The following is a 14,527-nucleotide window of genomic DNA, read 5'->3' on the forward strand; positions in this document are numbered from 1 at the left end:
GGGACATCAGGATGGAGTTTGGAATAGAAAAATGCGCCTTAGTCAACATACAAAAAGGCAAAGTAACGAGAACTGAAGGGATAAAGCTACCAGATGGGAGCAACATCAAACACATAGATGAGACAGGATACAAATACCTGGGAATAATGGAAGGAGGAGAATATAAAAACACCAAGAGATGAAGGACACGATCAGGAAAGAATATATGCAGAGACTCAAGGCGATACTCAAGTCAAAACTCAACGCCGGAAATATGATAAAAGCCATAAACACATGGGCAGTGCCAGTAATCAGATACAGCGGCAGGAATAGTGGACTGGACGAAGGCAGAACTCCGCAGCATAGATCAGAAAACCAGGAAACATATGACAATACACAAAGCACTACACCCAAGAGCAAATACGGACAGACTATACATAACACGAAAGGAAGGAGGGAGAGGACTACTAAGTATAGAGGACTGCGTCAACATAGACAACAGAGCACTGGGGCAATATCTGAAAACCAGTGAAGACGAGTGGCTAAAGAGTGCATGGGAAGAAGGACTAATAAAAGCTGACGAAGACCCAGAAATATACAGAGACAGGAGAAAGACAGAAAGAACAGAGGACTGGCACAACAAACCAATGCACGGACAATACATGAGACAGACTAAAGAACTAGCCAGCGATGACAATTGGCAATGGCTACAGAGGGGAGAGCTAAAGAAGGAAACTGAAGGAATGATAACAGCGGCACAAGATCAGGCCCTAAGAACCAGATATGTTCAAAGTACGATAGACGGAAATAACATCTCTCCCATATGTAGGAAGTGCAATACGAAAAGTGAAACCATAAACCACATAGCAAGTGAATGCCCGGCACTTGCACAGAACCAGTACAAAAAGAGGCATGATTCAGTGGCAAAAGCCCTCCACTGGAGCCTGTGCAAGAAACATCAGCTACCTTGCAGTAATAAGTGGTACGAGCACCAACCTGAAGGAGTGATAGAAAACGATCAGGCAAAGATCCTCTGGGACTATGGTATCAGAACAGATAGGGTGATACGTGCAAACAGACCAGACGTGACGTTGATTGACAAAGTCAAGAAGAAAGTATCACTCATTGATGTCGCAATACCATGGGACACCAGAGTTGAAGAGAAAGAGAGGGAAAAATTGGATAAGTATCAAGATCTGAAAATAGAAATAAGAAGGATATGGGATATGCCAGTGGAAATCGTACCCATAATCATAGGAGCACTAGGCAGATCCCCAAGATCCCTGAAAAGGAACCTAGAAAAACTAGAGGCTGAAGTAGCTCCAGGACTCATGCAGAAGAGTGTGATCCTAGAAACGGCACACATAGTAAGAAGAGTGTGGACTCCTAAGGAGGCAGGATGCAACCCGGAACCCAACACTATAAATACCACCCAGTCGAATTGGAGGACTGTGATAGAGCAAAAAAAAAAAAATAATAATAATAATAATAATAATAATAATAATAATTACAGCTACCATCAATATTTCTTCTTCTACAAATAATAATAATAACAATAACAGCAGCTACCATCAATATTTCTTCTTTTACAAACAATAATATTAATAATGATAATACTTGACGCATCCGTGCGTGAGTTGACCGGTAGCCTGGGCGAGTTCAGTCGAGAGGTGAGTGTAGAATCGGAGTTTGTCGTCGTACTGCTTGACAGAGGGACCTCTGCTGCAGAACCGGGTCACCGTCACCACCTTGTCCCTCTTCCAGACGTGTTCGTAGGCGTACCACCTGCGGCAGAGGGCAAGAAGACTTTTTTTTTTTTTTTTTTTTTTTTTTTTTGGCAATTCTCAGCCCTCATTCCGCGGTAAAGTAGACTATGGCAGTTGACGTTTTCCTACGTTATTTTACTTACTGAACAAGAATTTAAAGTAATATTTATTCGGACGACTGTAATGAACCCCCAGGGGCCAGTACTAAACACGGCGAAATACATTGGACGCCCCAATCCCTAGTAGATGTCGTAGTTGCGGTTACGTTTCTTGCAGGGTAATTCTAAAGAATAGTTCCGCACGCACTGCGAGGAACGTAAACGCAGTTACGACATCCATTAGGTATTGGGGCGTCCAATGTATTTTGCCGTGTTTAGTACTGGCCCCTGGGGGTTCATTACAGTCCTCCGAATAAACATTACTTTAAATTCTTGGTCAGTAAGTAAAATAACGTAGGAAAACGTCAACTGCCATAGTCTACTTTACCGCGGAATGAGGGCTTTGAATTACCTTTTTTTTTTTTCTTTTTTTTTTTTTTAGGAACTTGAGAAGGTGTGTCTCCTTTCAACGGCATTTGTTCAAGAACGGCAATCCTGGCTCTGTTCTGCGAAGTATATATATATCTTAGTTTCACCAGACCACTGAGGAGCTGATGAACAGCTCACCTAGGGTCTAGGGCCGGCCCGAAGGATCAGACATTTTTACGTGGTTAGGGACCAATTGGTTATACAGCAACGGAACCTACAGCTTATTGTGGGATCCGAACCACATTATATCGAGAAATGAATTTCCATCACCAGAAATAAATCCCTTTGGTCCCCGGATTGGTAACCGAGCGCGAAACCCACTCGTCCAACGAGGAACTTCTGTTCTGCGAGCTTTGCTTTCGAATTTGAAGAGTGTACTGTCTCAGATTTGGAAGGAATGTTTTTCCAATTGTGAACCGGTAGTAATATATATATATGTATATACTATATATATAGATATAATATATATATATATATATATAATATATATATATATATATATAAATATATATATATATTATATATACACACATAAATATATGTATATATACATATATGTGCATATGTTAGCTAGTTCATTCTGTAAAGTGCACATTGCAGATGTAGGCTACATAATTTTTGTTTTGTTTTAAACATGTATGTCTAATCAAAATTTCTCTCTCTCTCTCTCTCTCTCTCTCTATATATATATATATATATATATATATATATATATATATATATATATATATATATATATTTATATATATATATGTGTGTATATATATATATGTATATAGATATATATATATATATATATATATAATATATATTATATATATATAATATATATATATATATATAATATAAACACACCCACAACCAACCCAAATGAGCCCCCAAATAAAAACACACACAACCACCCCTACAAAAACCCAACCCCCAACCCCCCCCAAAAAAACAATAAAAAAAACAAATACACCCACAACCAACCCCAATAAAAAAAAACACACATACACCCAGGAACCAAACCTCAATGAAAAAAAAAAATAAAAGGAAAAGCTCTGAACAGAAACGAAGCACTCACTTTTGCAAATCCTTATCCAGTTTGTGGATGACTTTCGCAAATGTAGTCTGGACTCTGTCGACCGAGTCATGAAGGCGGGGATCGGTCGAAATCTGTAATTTGAGGACGGGGGTTAGATCGGATTCGCGACATTTTAGTCCAAAGGCCAAGCACTGGGACCCATGTGGTCGTTCAGGGCTGAAAATGAAATCGAGAGTTCTTTAAAGAGGTTTGAAAGGTGTAACAGGAGGATAACCTCGCAACTGAACCACGAAACAGTTGTTAACAGAGACTCGAAAGTAAGACGGGAGGAGAATATTAAAAAATTAACAAATTAGTAAATAAATGGATAATAACGCGAGAATACTAGGTTAGAACTGCATTGCATCTTGGCAATAAACGGTCATGAAAACGTTAACAAACCAAACTCACTTTTCACGTCACATAGCCAGATTCCAGTTCTAAAATGGTATAGTCATCGATTCCGGGAGTATCGTGATGTAGTTGGTATCGATATCTCTCAATAATAATAATAATAATAATAATAATAATAATAATAATAATAATAATAATAATGGAGAAACAAATCCACAGTTATGTAAATGTACATATATTCAAATTTAAAACTGCAAGGATAGCTTTCGGGAATCTTCGATTCCCCTTATCAATCTGATTGGAGATTGATAAGGGGAACCGAACAGATTCCCGAAAGCTATCCTTACAGTTTTAATTTTAAATATATGTACATTTACGTAACTATGGATTTGTTTCTCCATTTGAAGACTCGTGCTACAATGAGAATTTAATAATAATAATAATAATAATAATAATAATAATAATAATAACCCTTTCTCACCTGACTGTAGAAGGTAGTGGCCGCCAGGGTGTCATCGTCAGCCGTGGGGGCTGGATCCAGAGCCGCCGTGCCGTCGTCCAGTTCGGCCCAGTGACGGAAGGACATGGCGCTGGAAAATCAATAATGGGTGATTAGTTCTCTCTCTCTCTCTCTCTCTCTCTCTCTCTCTCTCTCAGGAACTATAACACTTGTTTTAGTGACTGCATTGATACTTAACAGACTCTACTTTTCCTACCCTAACTCTCGAACCATGGCATTTAGGTCTCTCTCTCTCTCTCTCTCTCTCTCTCTCTCTCTCTCTTTGGAACTATAACATGTGTTTAAAAGACTGCATGGATACTTAGACTCTACTTTTCCTATTCTAACTCTTCTCTCTCTCTCTCTCTCGACATCCTAATCCTTGTAACTCCTCCGGTGTCTCCTTGGATGGACTAACAAGTCCTTGAGACATCCTAATCCTTGTAACTCTCTCCCTCTCTCTCTCTCTCTTTCTCTCTCCACAACAACCTAATCCCTCCGAATCACGTGACCTAACCCTCGTCATTCGTTCTTCTCCTCTTAGGGAATTCCTATCTTCTTCACCAAACGACTCACCATCTCACCGTCTGCCCAAGGGCGTCCGCCAGGGTCGTGGCGAGGGTATTAGGGGCGGGGGACAGGGTCAGTGCCCCGGTCATGGTGAGGTTGGCCTCGACCCCGAATAGGACCGCCTCCCCGTTCAGCCACTCCTCGAAGCCCCGGATGCTGCCGACCATCATCCTCCAGGAGATGATGAAAGATTCTCCCTTGTTTATTAATATTATTATTTGGATGTATTCAGAAGATGAATCTTACTCATTTGGAACAAGTCCACCACAGGGGCCATTATCTTGAAATTAAAGCTTCAAAAGACTATTATTATTATTATTATTATGATTGAAAAAGAAACCCACAAAATCACTTTGTAACTTGTTTACTTCTAAGTATTTGCATTTAGTTTTACTTAGAAGTTACAAAGTGATTTTGTGGGTTTCTTTTTCAATCTTCAGAAGAAAACTGAAAGAAGTTTTTGTTTGGTTGATTATTATGATTATTATTATTAAGAAGATAAAACCTATTCATATGGAACTCGCCCACCACAGGGGCCACTGAATTGAAATTCAAGCTTCTAAAGAATATCATTATTATTATTATTATTATTATTATTATTATTATTATTATTATTATTATTATTATTATTATTCAAACGATGAAGTTCAAGCTTCCAAAAAATATTATAGTGCTCATTAGAAAGTAGTAATAGAAGTTAATGTTAAATACAGAAAGAAGAGATGACTTATTAAAACAGAAAAAAATAACAAATTAATAAATAAACAGATAAGAATGTAAGTGAACTATTAAAATGCAAAGAGAATTGTCTCAGGGTAGTTATGCATTGCACTGAATAATATATGTACTATTTCTGTTTATTATCTAAGAGTAGCATCTCAATTTAAAAGATGCTTTGGGGGTCTGGTCTTTCTAATAAGAAATGGAGTCCTTTAAGTAACAAACACCCCATATCAAAGCCTGCACTTGAGAATGTTCCCCATTATGAAACTGAATAGACAGGTTAACAACACAGTATACACAAAGAGAAAATAAATAACGTGTAAATGTTTAACTTAGCCTAACTATACTCTGTTTTCTCCATCTGTCCATCCGCCTGTGGTGTTTTTGTATGATAACACTGCGTCCCGGGTTTTAGACAGTTACATTCAGCTTACATTCAACGATTATAATAATATCCTATTTCGAATATTAACGGTGTAATTCGCATACAGTAAATTATGAAAACACTTTTCAGTTGCAAATGTACACCCAGATATCCTTTTATTTACCTAAAACTTTCACATAGCGTAACTATCTAAAGCCCGGGACGCAGTGTTACCATACAAAAACACTACAGGCGGATGGACAGATGAAAAAAAAACAGAGTATAATCATGCAGATGGCGCCTGCATAGGATGAAACGAACTACTACTAACAGAATGATTGCTTCTTTGACATTGTGCTTCCAGTGCTCCAAGAAAGGCCCGAGTCTCAGCTTGAGGTCAGGGGCGGCTCGAATGTGGATGGCCAGCTGTTCTGGGGCCCCCTCCTCGGCGCTGTCCAGAAGGAGGCCTGCTGACCCCAGGGTGGTCACCAGCTTGTCGTAGGTCTCCTCCAGGATCTCAAGGGCTTCGTCCCGCCGATTGCTGCAGACCTCCATAAGCTCCTGCAAGACAAATTGAAGGAATGGGGGACTGAACTGAATTCAATATACAGAATTTAGGCCAGAGGCCAAGCACAGGGATCTATGAGGTAATTTAGCGCTGAAATAGAATTGGACAGTACCAGGTTTGAAAGGTGTAACAGGAGGAAAACCTCAAAGCAGCTGTTAGGAGAGGATGAAAGGGAAATTAGCAGTCGAAGGTTTGAAAGATGGAACAGGAGGAAAACCTTTCGTGAAAAGTCGATGGAAGAAATAGAATATGCAATGAGGCACAGTAAAATGAATGAAAGGGGTTACAACTAGGGACCGAAGAGGACACTGCAATGAACCTTAAGTAATGCCTGCAGTGTACCGCATGAGGTGCAATGAAAGCGCTACACCCTACGGGGCTGGAGGAAAAATTTTAAAAATTTAGTAGTACAACTGGTTTTCTTACGACAGGTTTTCAGCAACTTTCAGTTTCATTCGATTTGCTTTACATTTTCAGTTCCTCACCATCAGAGACGGCATCTGCTTTGGCGACGCCCCCCCGGGCGTCACCTCCAGCAGGTTCGTCCTCTGGATAGTTGCTAGGTAGTCCTCGAGTCGGTGGGTGATGCTGTAATGTTTCGATATCATTAGTAAGGTGCCAAAGAACATTTGCGTTGTGATGCTAAGTGTTGTTCAGTCAGACAATCAATCAAAAGAGGTAACAAATACTAATAATATCAAGAATATTTCACTGCTCCTTCGAAAGGAGTGATATTGTCAAAGGACGTTATTTTTGCCATTCTTGGTCATTGTTAACATTCAGGAAATCGGCAAACAAATAATACTAATTATTACTATTAGCACTGATTGGAATATAATAATAAGGCCAAGGACCCAGCGCTAAGACCTATGAGGTCATTCAGGGCTAAAAGGGAAACTGAGAGTATAGACGGTTTGAAAGGTGTAACGGGAAGAAAATCCCAACAATACGAACTCTTAATGTCTACCACCCTACCTCATGAGCTTGTAGGCTAATCCAATGTCTACCACCCTACCTCATGAGCTTGTTGGCTAATGTCCAATGTCTACCACCCTACCTCATGAGCTTGTTGGCTAATGTCTAATGTCTACCACCCTACCTCATGAGCTTGTTGGCTAATCCAATGTCTACCACCCTACCTCATGAGCTTGTTGGCTAATGTCCAATGTCTACCACCCTACCTCATGAGCTTGTAGGCGAATAAAAATGTCTACCACCCTACCTCATGAGCTTGTTAGGCTAACAATGTCTACCACCCTACCTCATGGAGCTTGTAGGTTATCCAATGTCTCTACCACCATACCTCATGGCTTGTAGGCTAATCCAATGTCTACCACCCTACCTCAATGAGCTTGTTTGCTAATGTCTAAGTTCTACCACTACCTCATGAGCTTTTGTTGGCTAATGTCTATGTTACCACCCTACCCTCAAAGCTGTTGGCTAATGTTAATGTATCTTACCACCCTACCTCAGAGATTGTGGGCAATGTCTAATGTCTACCACCCTACCTCAAGAGCTTGTTGGCTAATGTCTAATGTCTACCATCCTACCTCATGAGCCTGTTGGCTAATCCAATGTCTACCACCCTACCTCAAGAGCTTGTTGGCTAATGTCTAATGTCTACCACCCTACCTCATGAGCTTGTTGGCTAATGTCTAATGTCTACCACCCTACCTCAAGAGCTTGTTGGCTAATGTCTAATGTCTACCACCCTACCTCAAGAGCTTGTTGGCTAATGTCTAATGTCTACCACCCTACCTCAAGAGCTGTTGTTGGTAATGTCTTAATGTCTCCACCCTACCTCTAGAGCTTGTTGGCTAATGTATAATGTCTACCACCCTACCTCAGGAGGGTTGTTGGCTAAATGTTCTATGTCTACCATCCTACCTCAAAAGAGCTTGTTGGCACTGTCTAATGTCTAACACCCTACCTCAAGAAGCTTGTTGGTAATGTTCTAAGGTCTACCACCCTACCTCAAGAGCTTGTTGGCTAATGTCTAATGTCTACCATCTACCTCAAGAGCTTGTTGGCTAATGTCTAATGTCTACCACCCTACCTCAAGAGCTTGTTGGCTAATGTCTAATGTCTACCACCCACCCATCAGAGCTGTTGGCTAATGTCTAATGTACTACCACCCTACCTCAAGAGCTTGTTGGTAATGTCTAATGTTTACCATCCTACTCAAAGAGCTGTGTTGGGCTAATGTCTAATGTTCTACAACCCTATAAACTCAAGAGCTTGGCTAATGTCTAATGTCTACCACCTACCTCAAGAGCTTGTTTGCTAATGTGTCTAATGTCGACCACCCTACCTCAAGAGCTTGTTGGCTTAATGTTTTTAATGTCTACCATCCTACTCAAGAGCTTGGTGGCTAATGTCAATGTCTACCACCCTACCTCATGAGCTTGTTGGCTAATGTCTAATGTCTACCACCCTACCTCAAGAGCTTGTTGGCTAATGTCTAATGTCTACCACCCTACCTCAAGAGCTTGTTGGCTAATGTCTAATGTCTACCACCCTACCTCAAGAGCTTGTTGGCTACGTTAATGTAACCACCCTCCTCAAGAGCTTTGTTGGCTAATGGGTGTAATGTCTACCACACCTACCTCAAAGAGCTTGTTGGCTATGTCTAATGTCTACCACCCGACCTCATGAGCTTTGTTGGCTTAATGTCTAATGTCTTACCACCTACCTCAAAGGGGCTTGTTGGCTAATGTTCTAATGTCTACTATCATAACCTCATGAGCTGTCTGGCTAATCTCTGTGCCAATGGTCTACCACCCTAACCTCAATGAGCTTTTGGCTAATTGTCTAATTGGTTCTACCACCATACCTCATTGAAGCTTGTTGGACCTAATGTCCAAATGGGTCTACCACTCCCCTACCTCATGAGCTAATTTGATGGACTAATTGTTCCAATGGTCTACCACCCTACCTCAGAGCTGTTGGACTCCTTAATGTCTAAGGTTCTACCACCCTACCATCAAGAAGCTTGTTGGCTCTCTTTAAATATCTTAACGTTCGGACCATCCTACTCCAATGAAGGCCTGTTGTCTGTTGCTCTACTAATTCCAATAGTCTTCCACCCTACCTAAGAGCTTGTTGGATGATGTTCCTAATGTCCTACCACCCTACCTCATGAAAGCTTGTTGGCTTAAGGTCTTAAATGTCTACCACCCTACATCAAGAGATTGTTGGCTAATGTCTAAATAGTCGACCCACCCTAAACCTCCAATGAGCTTGTTGCTAAAATTGGTCTAATGTCTACCACCCTACCCTCAAGAAGCTTGGTGGCTAATGTCCTAATGTCCCTAACCACCCGACCTCAATGAGATTTGTTGGCTAATGTCCAATGTCTACCACCCTTACCTCATGAGATGTGTTGGCTAATGCCAATGTACTACCCCCTACCTATGAGCTGTTGGCTTAATGTCCAATGTCTACCACCCTACCTCATGAGTTGTTGGCTAATGTAAATAAAGGTTACCACCCTACCTCCATGAAGCTTGTTGGCCTAATCCCAATGTCTACCACCCTACCAGAAGCTTGTCGGTAAATTGTCTAATTGGTTTACCACCCTAACCCCTTCAAGAAGCTGGTTGGCAATGTTAATGTCTACCACCCTTACAACTCCAAGAGCCCTTGTTGGGCTAATGTCCTAATGTCTACCATCCTACCTCAAAGAGCTTGTTGGCTACTTGGTCTTAATGTCTACCACCCTACCTCATGAAGCTTGTGGCTAATGTCCTAATGTCTACCACCCTACCTCCCATGAGCTTGGTTGGCTAATGTCCAATGTCTTACACCCTACCATATGAAGCTGTCTGGCCCTAAGTCCAATGTTCTACACCCTACCTCATGAGCTTTTTGGCTTATTTGGTCTCATTCTTACCACCTACTATGAAGCTTGTTGGCTAAGTCAATGTCTACACCTACCTCAGAGCTGTTGGCCTAATGTCCCTAATGTCTAACACCCTACCTCAGGAGGCTTTGTTGGCTACTAATCAATGTCTACCACCATCTCCATGAAGCTGTCGGCTAATGCCTAATGTCCCTACCACCCACCTCATGGAAGCCTGTTGGCTAATTGTCTAATTGGTCTACCACCCTACCTCAGAAGCTGGTGGCCTAATCCAATGTTCCTAACCACCCTAACCTCATGAGCTGGTGCTAAGTCAATTGTCTACCATCCTACCTCCTTGAGGCTTGTGGGATAATGTCCAATGTCTACCACCCTACCTCATGAGCTTTGTTAGGCTAATGCCAATGTCTATCACCCTACCTTCATGAAGCTTGTTGGCTAATGTCCCCTAATGTCTACCGCCCTACCCAAATGAGCTGTTTGCTAATTGGTCTAATGTCTACCACCCTACCTCAAGAGCTTGTTGGTAATGTCTACCACCCTAACCTCCATGAGCTTGTTGGCCTAATCCAATGTTACCACCCTACCTCATGAGCTTGTTGCTAATTGGTCTAATGTCTACAACCTAATCATGAGCTTGTTGCTTAATTGTCCAATGGTCTACACCCTACCTCAATGAGCTGTTGGCTAATTGTCTTCAAGGTCTACCCACCCTTACCTCAGAGCTTGTTGGCTATCCAATGTCTACCACCCACCTTCATGACTTGTTGGCCTAAAATGTCCCTAATGATCCTACCACCCTAACCCTCAAGAGGCTTGTTGGCTAATGTCTAATGTCTACACCTACCTCAAGAAGCTTTTCTTGTTGGCTAATGTCTAATGTCCCTACCATCTTACCTCAAAGAGGCTTGTTGGCTTAAGTCTAATGGTCTACCACCCTCCCTCATGAAGCTTGTTGGCCTAATGTATAATGTCTACCATACTACCGCCATGAGCTTGTTGGCCTACTGGTCCAATGTCCTACACCCTAACCTCTTGAGCTTGTTGGCTAATGTCTAATTTGGTCTACCACCCTACCTCATGAAGCTTGTTGGGCTAATCCAATGTCACCACCCTACCTTCATGAGCTTTTTCTTAATTGGCTAATGTCCAACGGCAATACCCTACCTCAGAGCTTTGGTTGGCTAATTGTCCAATGTCTTAACCAAACCCTTACCTCATGAAGCCTTGTTGGCTAATTGTCCAATGTCTACCACCCCTACTCATTGAGCTTGTTGGCTAATCCAATGTCTACCACCCTACCCCCTCATGAGCTTGTTCTTGGCTTAATGTTCTAATGTCTACCAACCCTACTCATTGAGCCTTTTGGTTTGGCTAATCCTGCCGGTGTGGCGGTAATGTCTATGGTATCCACCCTACCTCATGAGCTTGTGGCTAATCCAATGTCTACCACCCTACCTCATGAGCTTGTTTGGCTAATGTCTATTCGTCTACAATCCCCCCTACCTCATGAGCTTTGTTGGCTAATGTCTAATGTCCTACCATTCCCTACCTCATGAGGCTTTGTTGGCTTAATGTTCTTAATGTCCCTACACCCTATCCTACCTCATGAGCTTGTGGCTAATGTCTAATGCTACACCCTAACCTCATGAGCTTGTTGGCTAATGTCAATGTCTACCCCCTACCTCATGAGCTTGTTGGCTATTGTTCTAATGTTCTACCCACCCTACCTCATGAGGCTTGTGGCTAATCCATTGTTCTATCCATCCCTACCTCATGAAGCTTGTTGGCTAATGTATAATGTCTACCATCCCTACCTCATGAAGCTTGTTGGCTAATGTCAATTGTTCTTAGGCCCCCTACCTCCATGAAGCTTGTTGGCTTAATGTAATATTGTTCTACCACCCTACCTCATGAGCTTGTTGGCTTTTATCCAATGTCTTACCACCCTACCTCAGAAGGCTGTGCTATTGTTTCCTATGTCTACCAACCCTACCTCAAGAGCTTGTGCCTATGTCTAATTGTTTTTCTACCAAACCGGCCCTTACCTCAAGAAGCCTTGTTGGCCTAATGTCTAATTGTCCTACCCTAACCAATCACCTCAGACTTGTTGGCTAATGTCATAATGTCTACGCCACCCTACCTCAATGAGCTGGTTGGCTAATGTCTAATGTTCTAACCATCTACCTCCATGAGCTTGGTTGGCCTAATGTCCAATGCCTACCAACTAACCTCTTGAGCTTGTTGGCTAATCTAATGTCTACCACCCTACCCTCAGTGAAGGCTTGTTGGTTAATCCAATGTCTTAACCACCCTACCTCAATGAAGCTTGTGGCTAATGTCCGATTGTCCCTACCACCCTCCTTCAATGAGCTTGTTGGCTTAATGGTATAATTCTACCAATTCCCTACCTCAATTGGCTTGTTGGCTAATGTCTAATGTTACCACCCGTACCATCCAGGCTGTCCGCTAATTGTTCTTAATTGGTCTACCAACCCTACCGTCATTGAAGCCTTGTTGGCTAATCCAATGTCTACCACCTACCTCATGAGCTTGGTTGCGCTAATTGTTCTAATTGGTCTACCACCCCTACCAAGAGCTTGTTGGCTATTGGTCCTATTGTTCTAACACCTACCTTCATTGAGCTTGTGGCTAATGTCTAATGTCTACCATTCCCTACCTCAATTGGCTGTGGCTATGTCCATGTCCCTACCACCTGCCTACCTCATGAGCTTTGTTGGGTAATGTTAATTGGTCTACCAACTACCCAAGAGCTTGTTGGCTAATGTCTAATGTCTACCATCCCGACCTCTTGAGCTTGTTGGCTAATCGTTCTAAGTCTTAACCCAAAAAAACCCCCTAACCTAAGGAAGCTTGTGGCTATTGTTCCTTAATGTCTACCACCCTACCTCAATTGAGCTTGTTGCTAATGTCTAATGTCTACCATCCCTACCTCATTGAGCTGTTTGGCTAATCCAATGTCTACCACCCTAACCTCTTGGAGCTAATGGCTGAATTGGTCAATGTTCAACTACCATCCTATTCCTCCAAGTAGGGCTTGTTGGCTATGTCCTAAATGTCTACCAACTTACCCTTCTGAGCTTGTTGTGGCTATATGTCTAATGTTCTAACCAATGCCCTACCTCAAGACTTGTTGGCTAATGTCCTATTGGTTCTTAACCAACCTCCTTCCTCTTTGAGCTTGTTGCTTAATGGTCTAATGGTCTACCATCCACCTTCAATGAGCTTTGGTTGGCTAATGTTTCAATGTTCCACCTCTGGTGTTGCTAATTGCTTACATGCTTACCCCATTTCGTTCGGGTTGCCCAGGTCCCTCAGTGTGAGGCGCCTCTAATGTCTACCAGAGAGTTGCTAGTACATCTTCCGGTATATTTTGCATCTTCCAATCTTGGATGGTCTGGGATGCAGTTTAGATATTTGTCGAGCTTATTCTTAAACACATCTACGCTCACTCCTGATATATTCCTCAGATGAGCTGGCAAACGCATTGAATAGACGCTGCATTATCGATGCTGGTGCTGTAGTGGATTAATGTCCTGTGTGCTTTCCTTATTTTTCCTGGTATAGTTTTGGGCACTATTAATCTACCTCTGCTCGCTCTTTCTGATATTTTTAGTTCCATGATATTTTCTGTTATTCCTTATATATGTTTCCATGCCTGAATTATCATGTAGCGTTCTCTTCTCCTTTCTAGACTATATAATTTTAAGGATTGTAGTCTTTCCCAGTAGTCTAGGTCCTTAACTTCTTCTATTCTAGCTGTAAAGGACCTTTGTACACTCTCTATTTGTGCAATATCCTTTTGATAGTGTGGGTACCATATCATATTGCAATATTCAAGTGGACTACGAACATATGTTTTATAAAGCATAATCATGTGTTTCAGCTTTCTTGTTTTGAAGTGCCGTAACAACATTCCCATTTTTTGCTTTACATTTTGCCAACAGATTAATTGCTATTTTGATCATTGCATAACATGTTCCTATTCATCATCACACCAAGGTCTTTAACTGCTTCCTTATTTGTGATTGTCTCATTATTAGGTCCCCTATATGCATATAGCTTTCTCTGTCTCCATAATTTATTGATTCAAATTTATCAGAGTTAAATACCATCCTATTTACCTCTGCCCAATCATATACTTTGTTAAGGTCTCTTTGTAGAGCGTTCCTATCTTTCATCACAAGTAATTTCTCTACTTATTCTTGTGTCATCAGCGAAACTACTC

At 41.6% G+C, this 14,527-nt stretch overlaps 1 protein-coding gene across 1 annotated transcript in view; it reads right to left on the reverse strand.

Annotated features, from left to right (window-relative positions):
- Positions 1-14,527, reverse strand: part of LOC135199712 (uncharacterized) — a 140,797-nt gene that overhangs the window by 73,460 nt on the left and 52,810 nt on the right. Inside the window, exons 19-24 of the mRNA XM_064227868.1 lie at positions 6,902-7,004; positions 6,180-6,409; positions 4,768-4,932; positions 4,174-4,282; positions 3,339-3,430; positions 1,597-1,764 (exon numbers count right to left, since the gene is read on the reverse strand). Coding sequence (XP_064083938.1) covers positions 1,597-1,764; positions 3,339-3,430; positions 4,174-4,282; positions 4,768-4,932; positions 6,180-6,409; positions 6,902-7,004 — 867 coding nt within the window. The remainder of the gene's footprint in view (positions 1-1,596; positions 1,765-3,338; positions 3,431-4,173; positions 4,283-4,767; positions 4,933-6,179; positions 6,410-6,901; positions 7,005-14,527) is intronic.

The sequence above is a fragment of the Macrobrachium nipponense genome, chromosome 26, assembly GCF_015104395.2.
Source record: "Macrobrachium nipponense isolate FS-2020 chromosome 26, ASM1510439v2, whole genome shotgun sequence".
In the NCBI taxonomy this organism is placed as follows: domain Eukaryota; kingdom Metazoa; phylum Arthropoda; class Malacostraca; order Decapoda; family Palaemonidae; genus Macrobrachium; species Macrobrachium nipponense.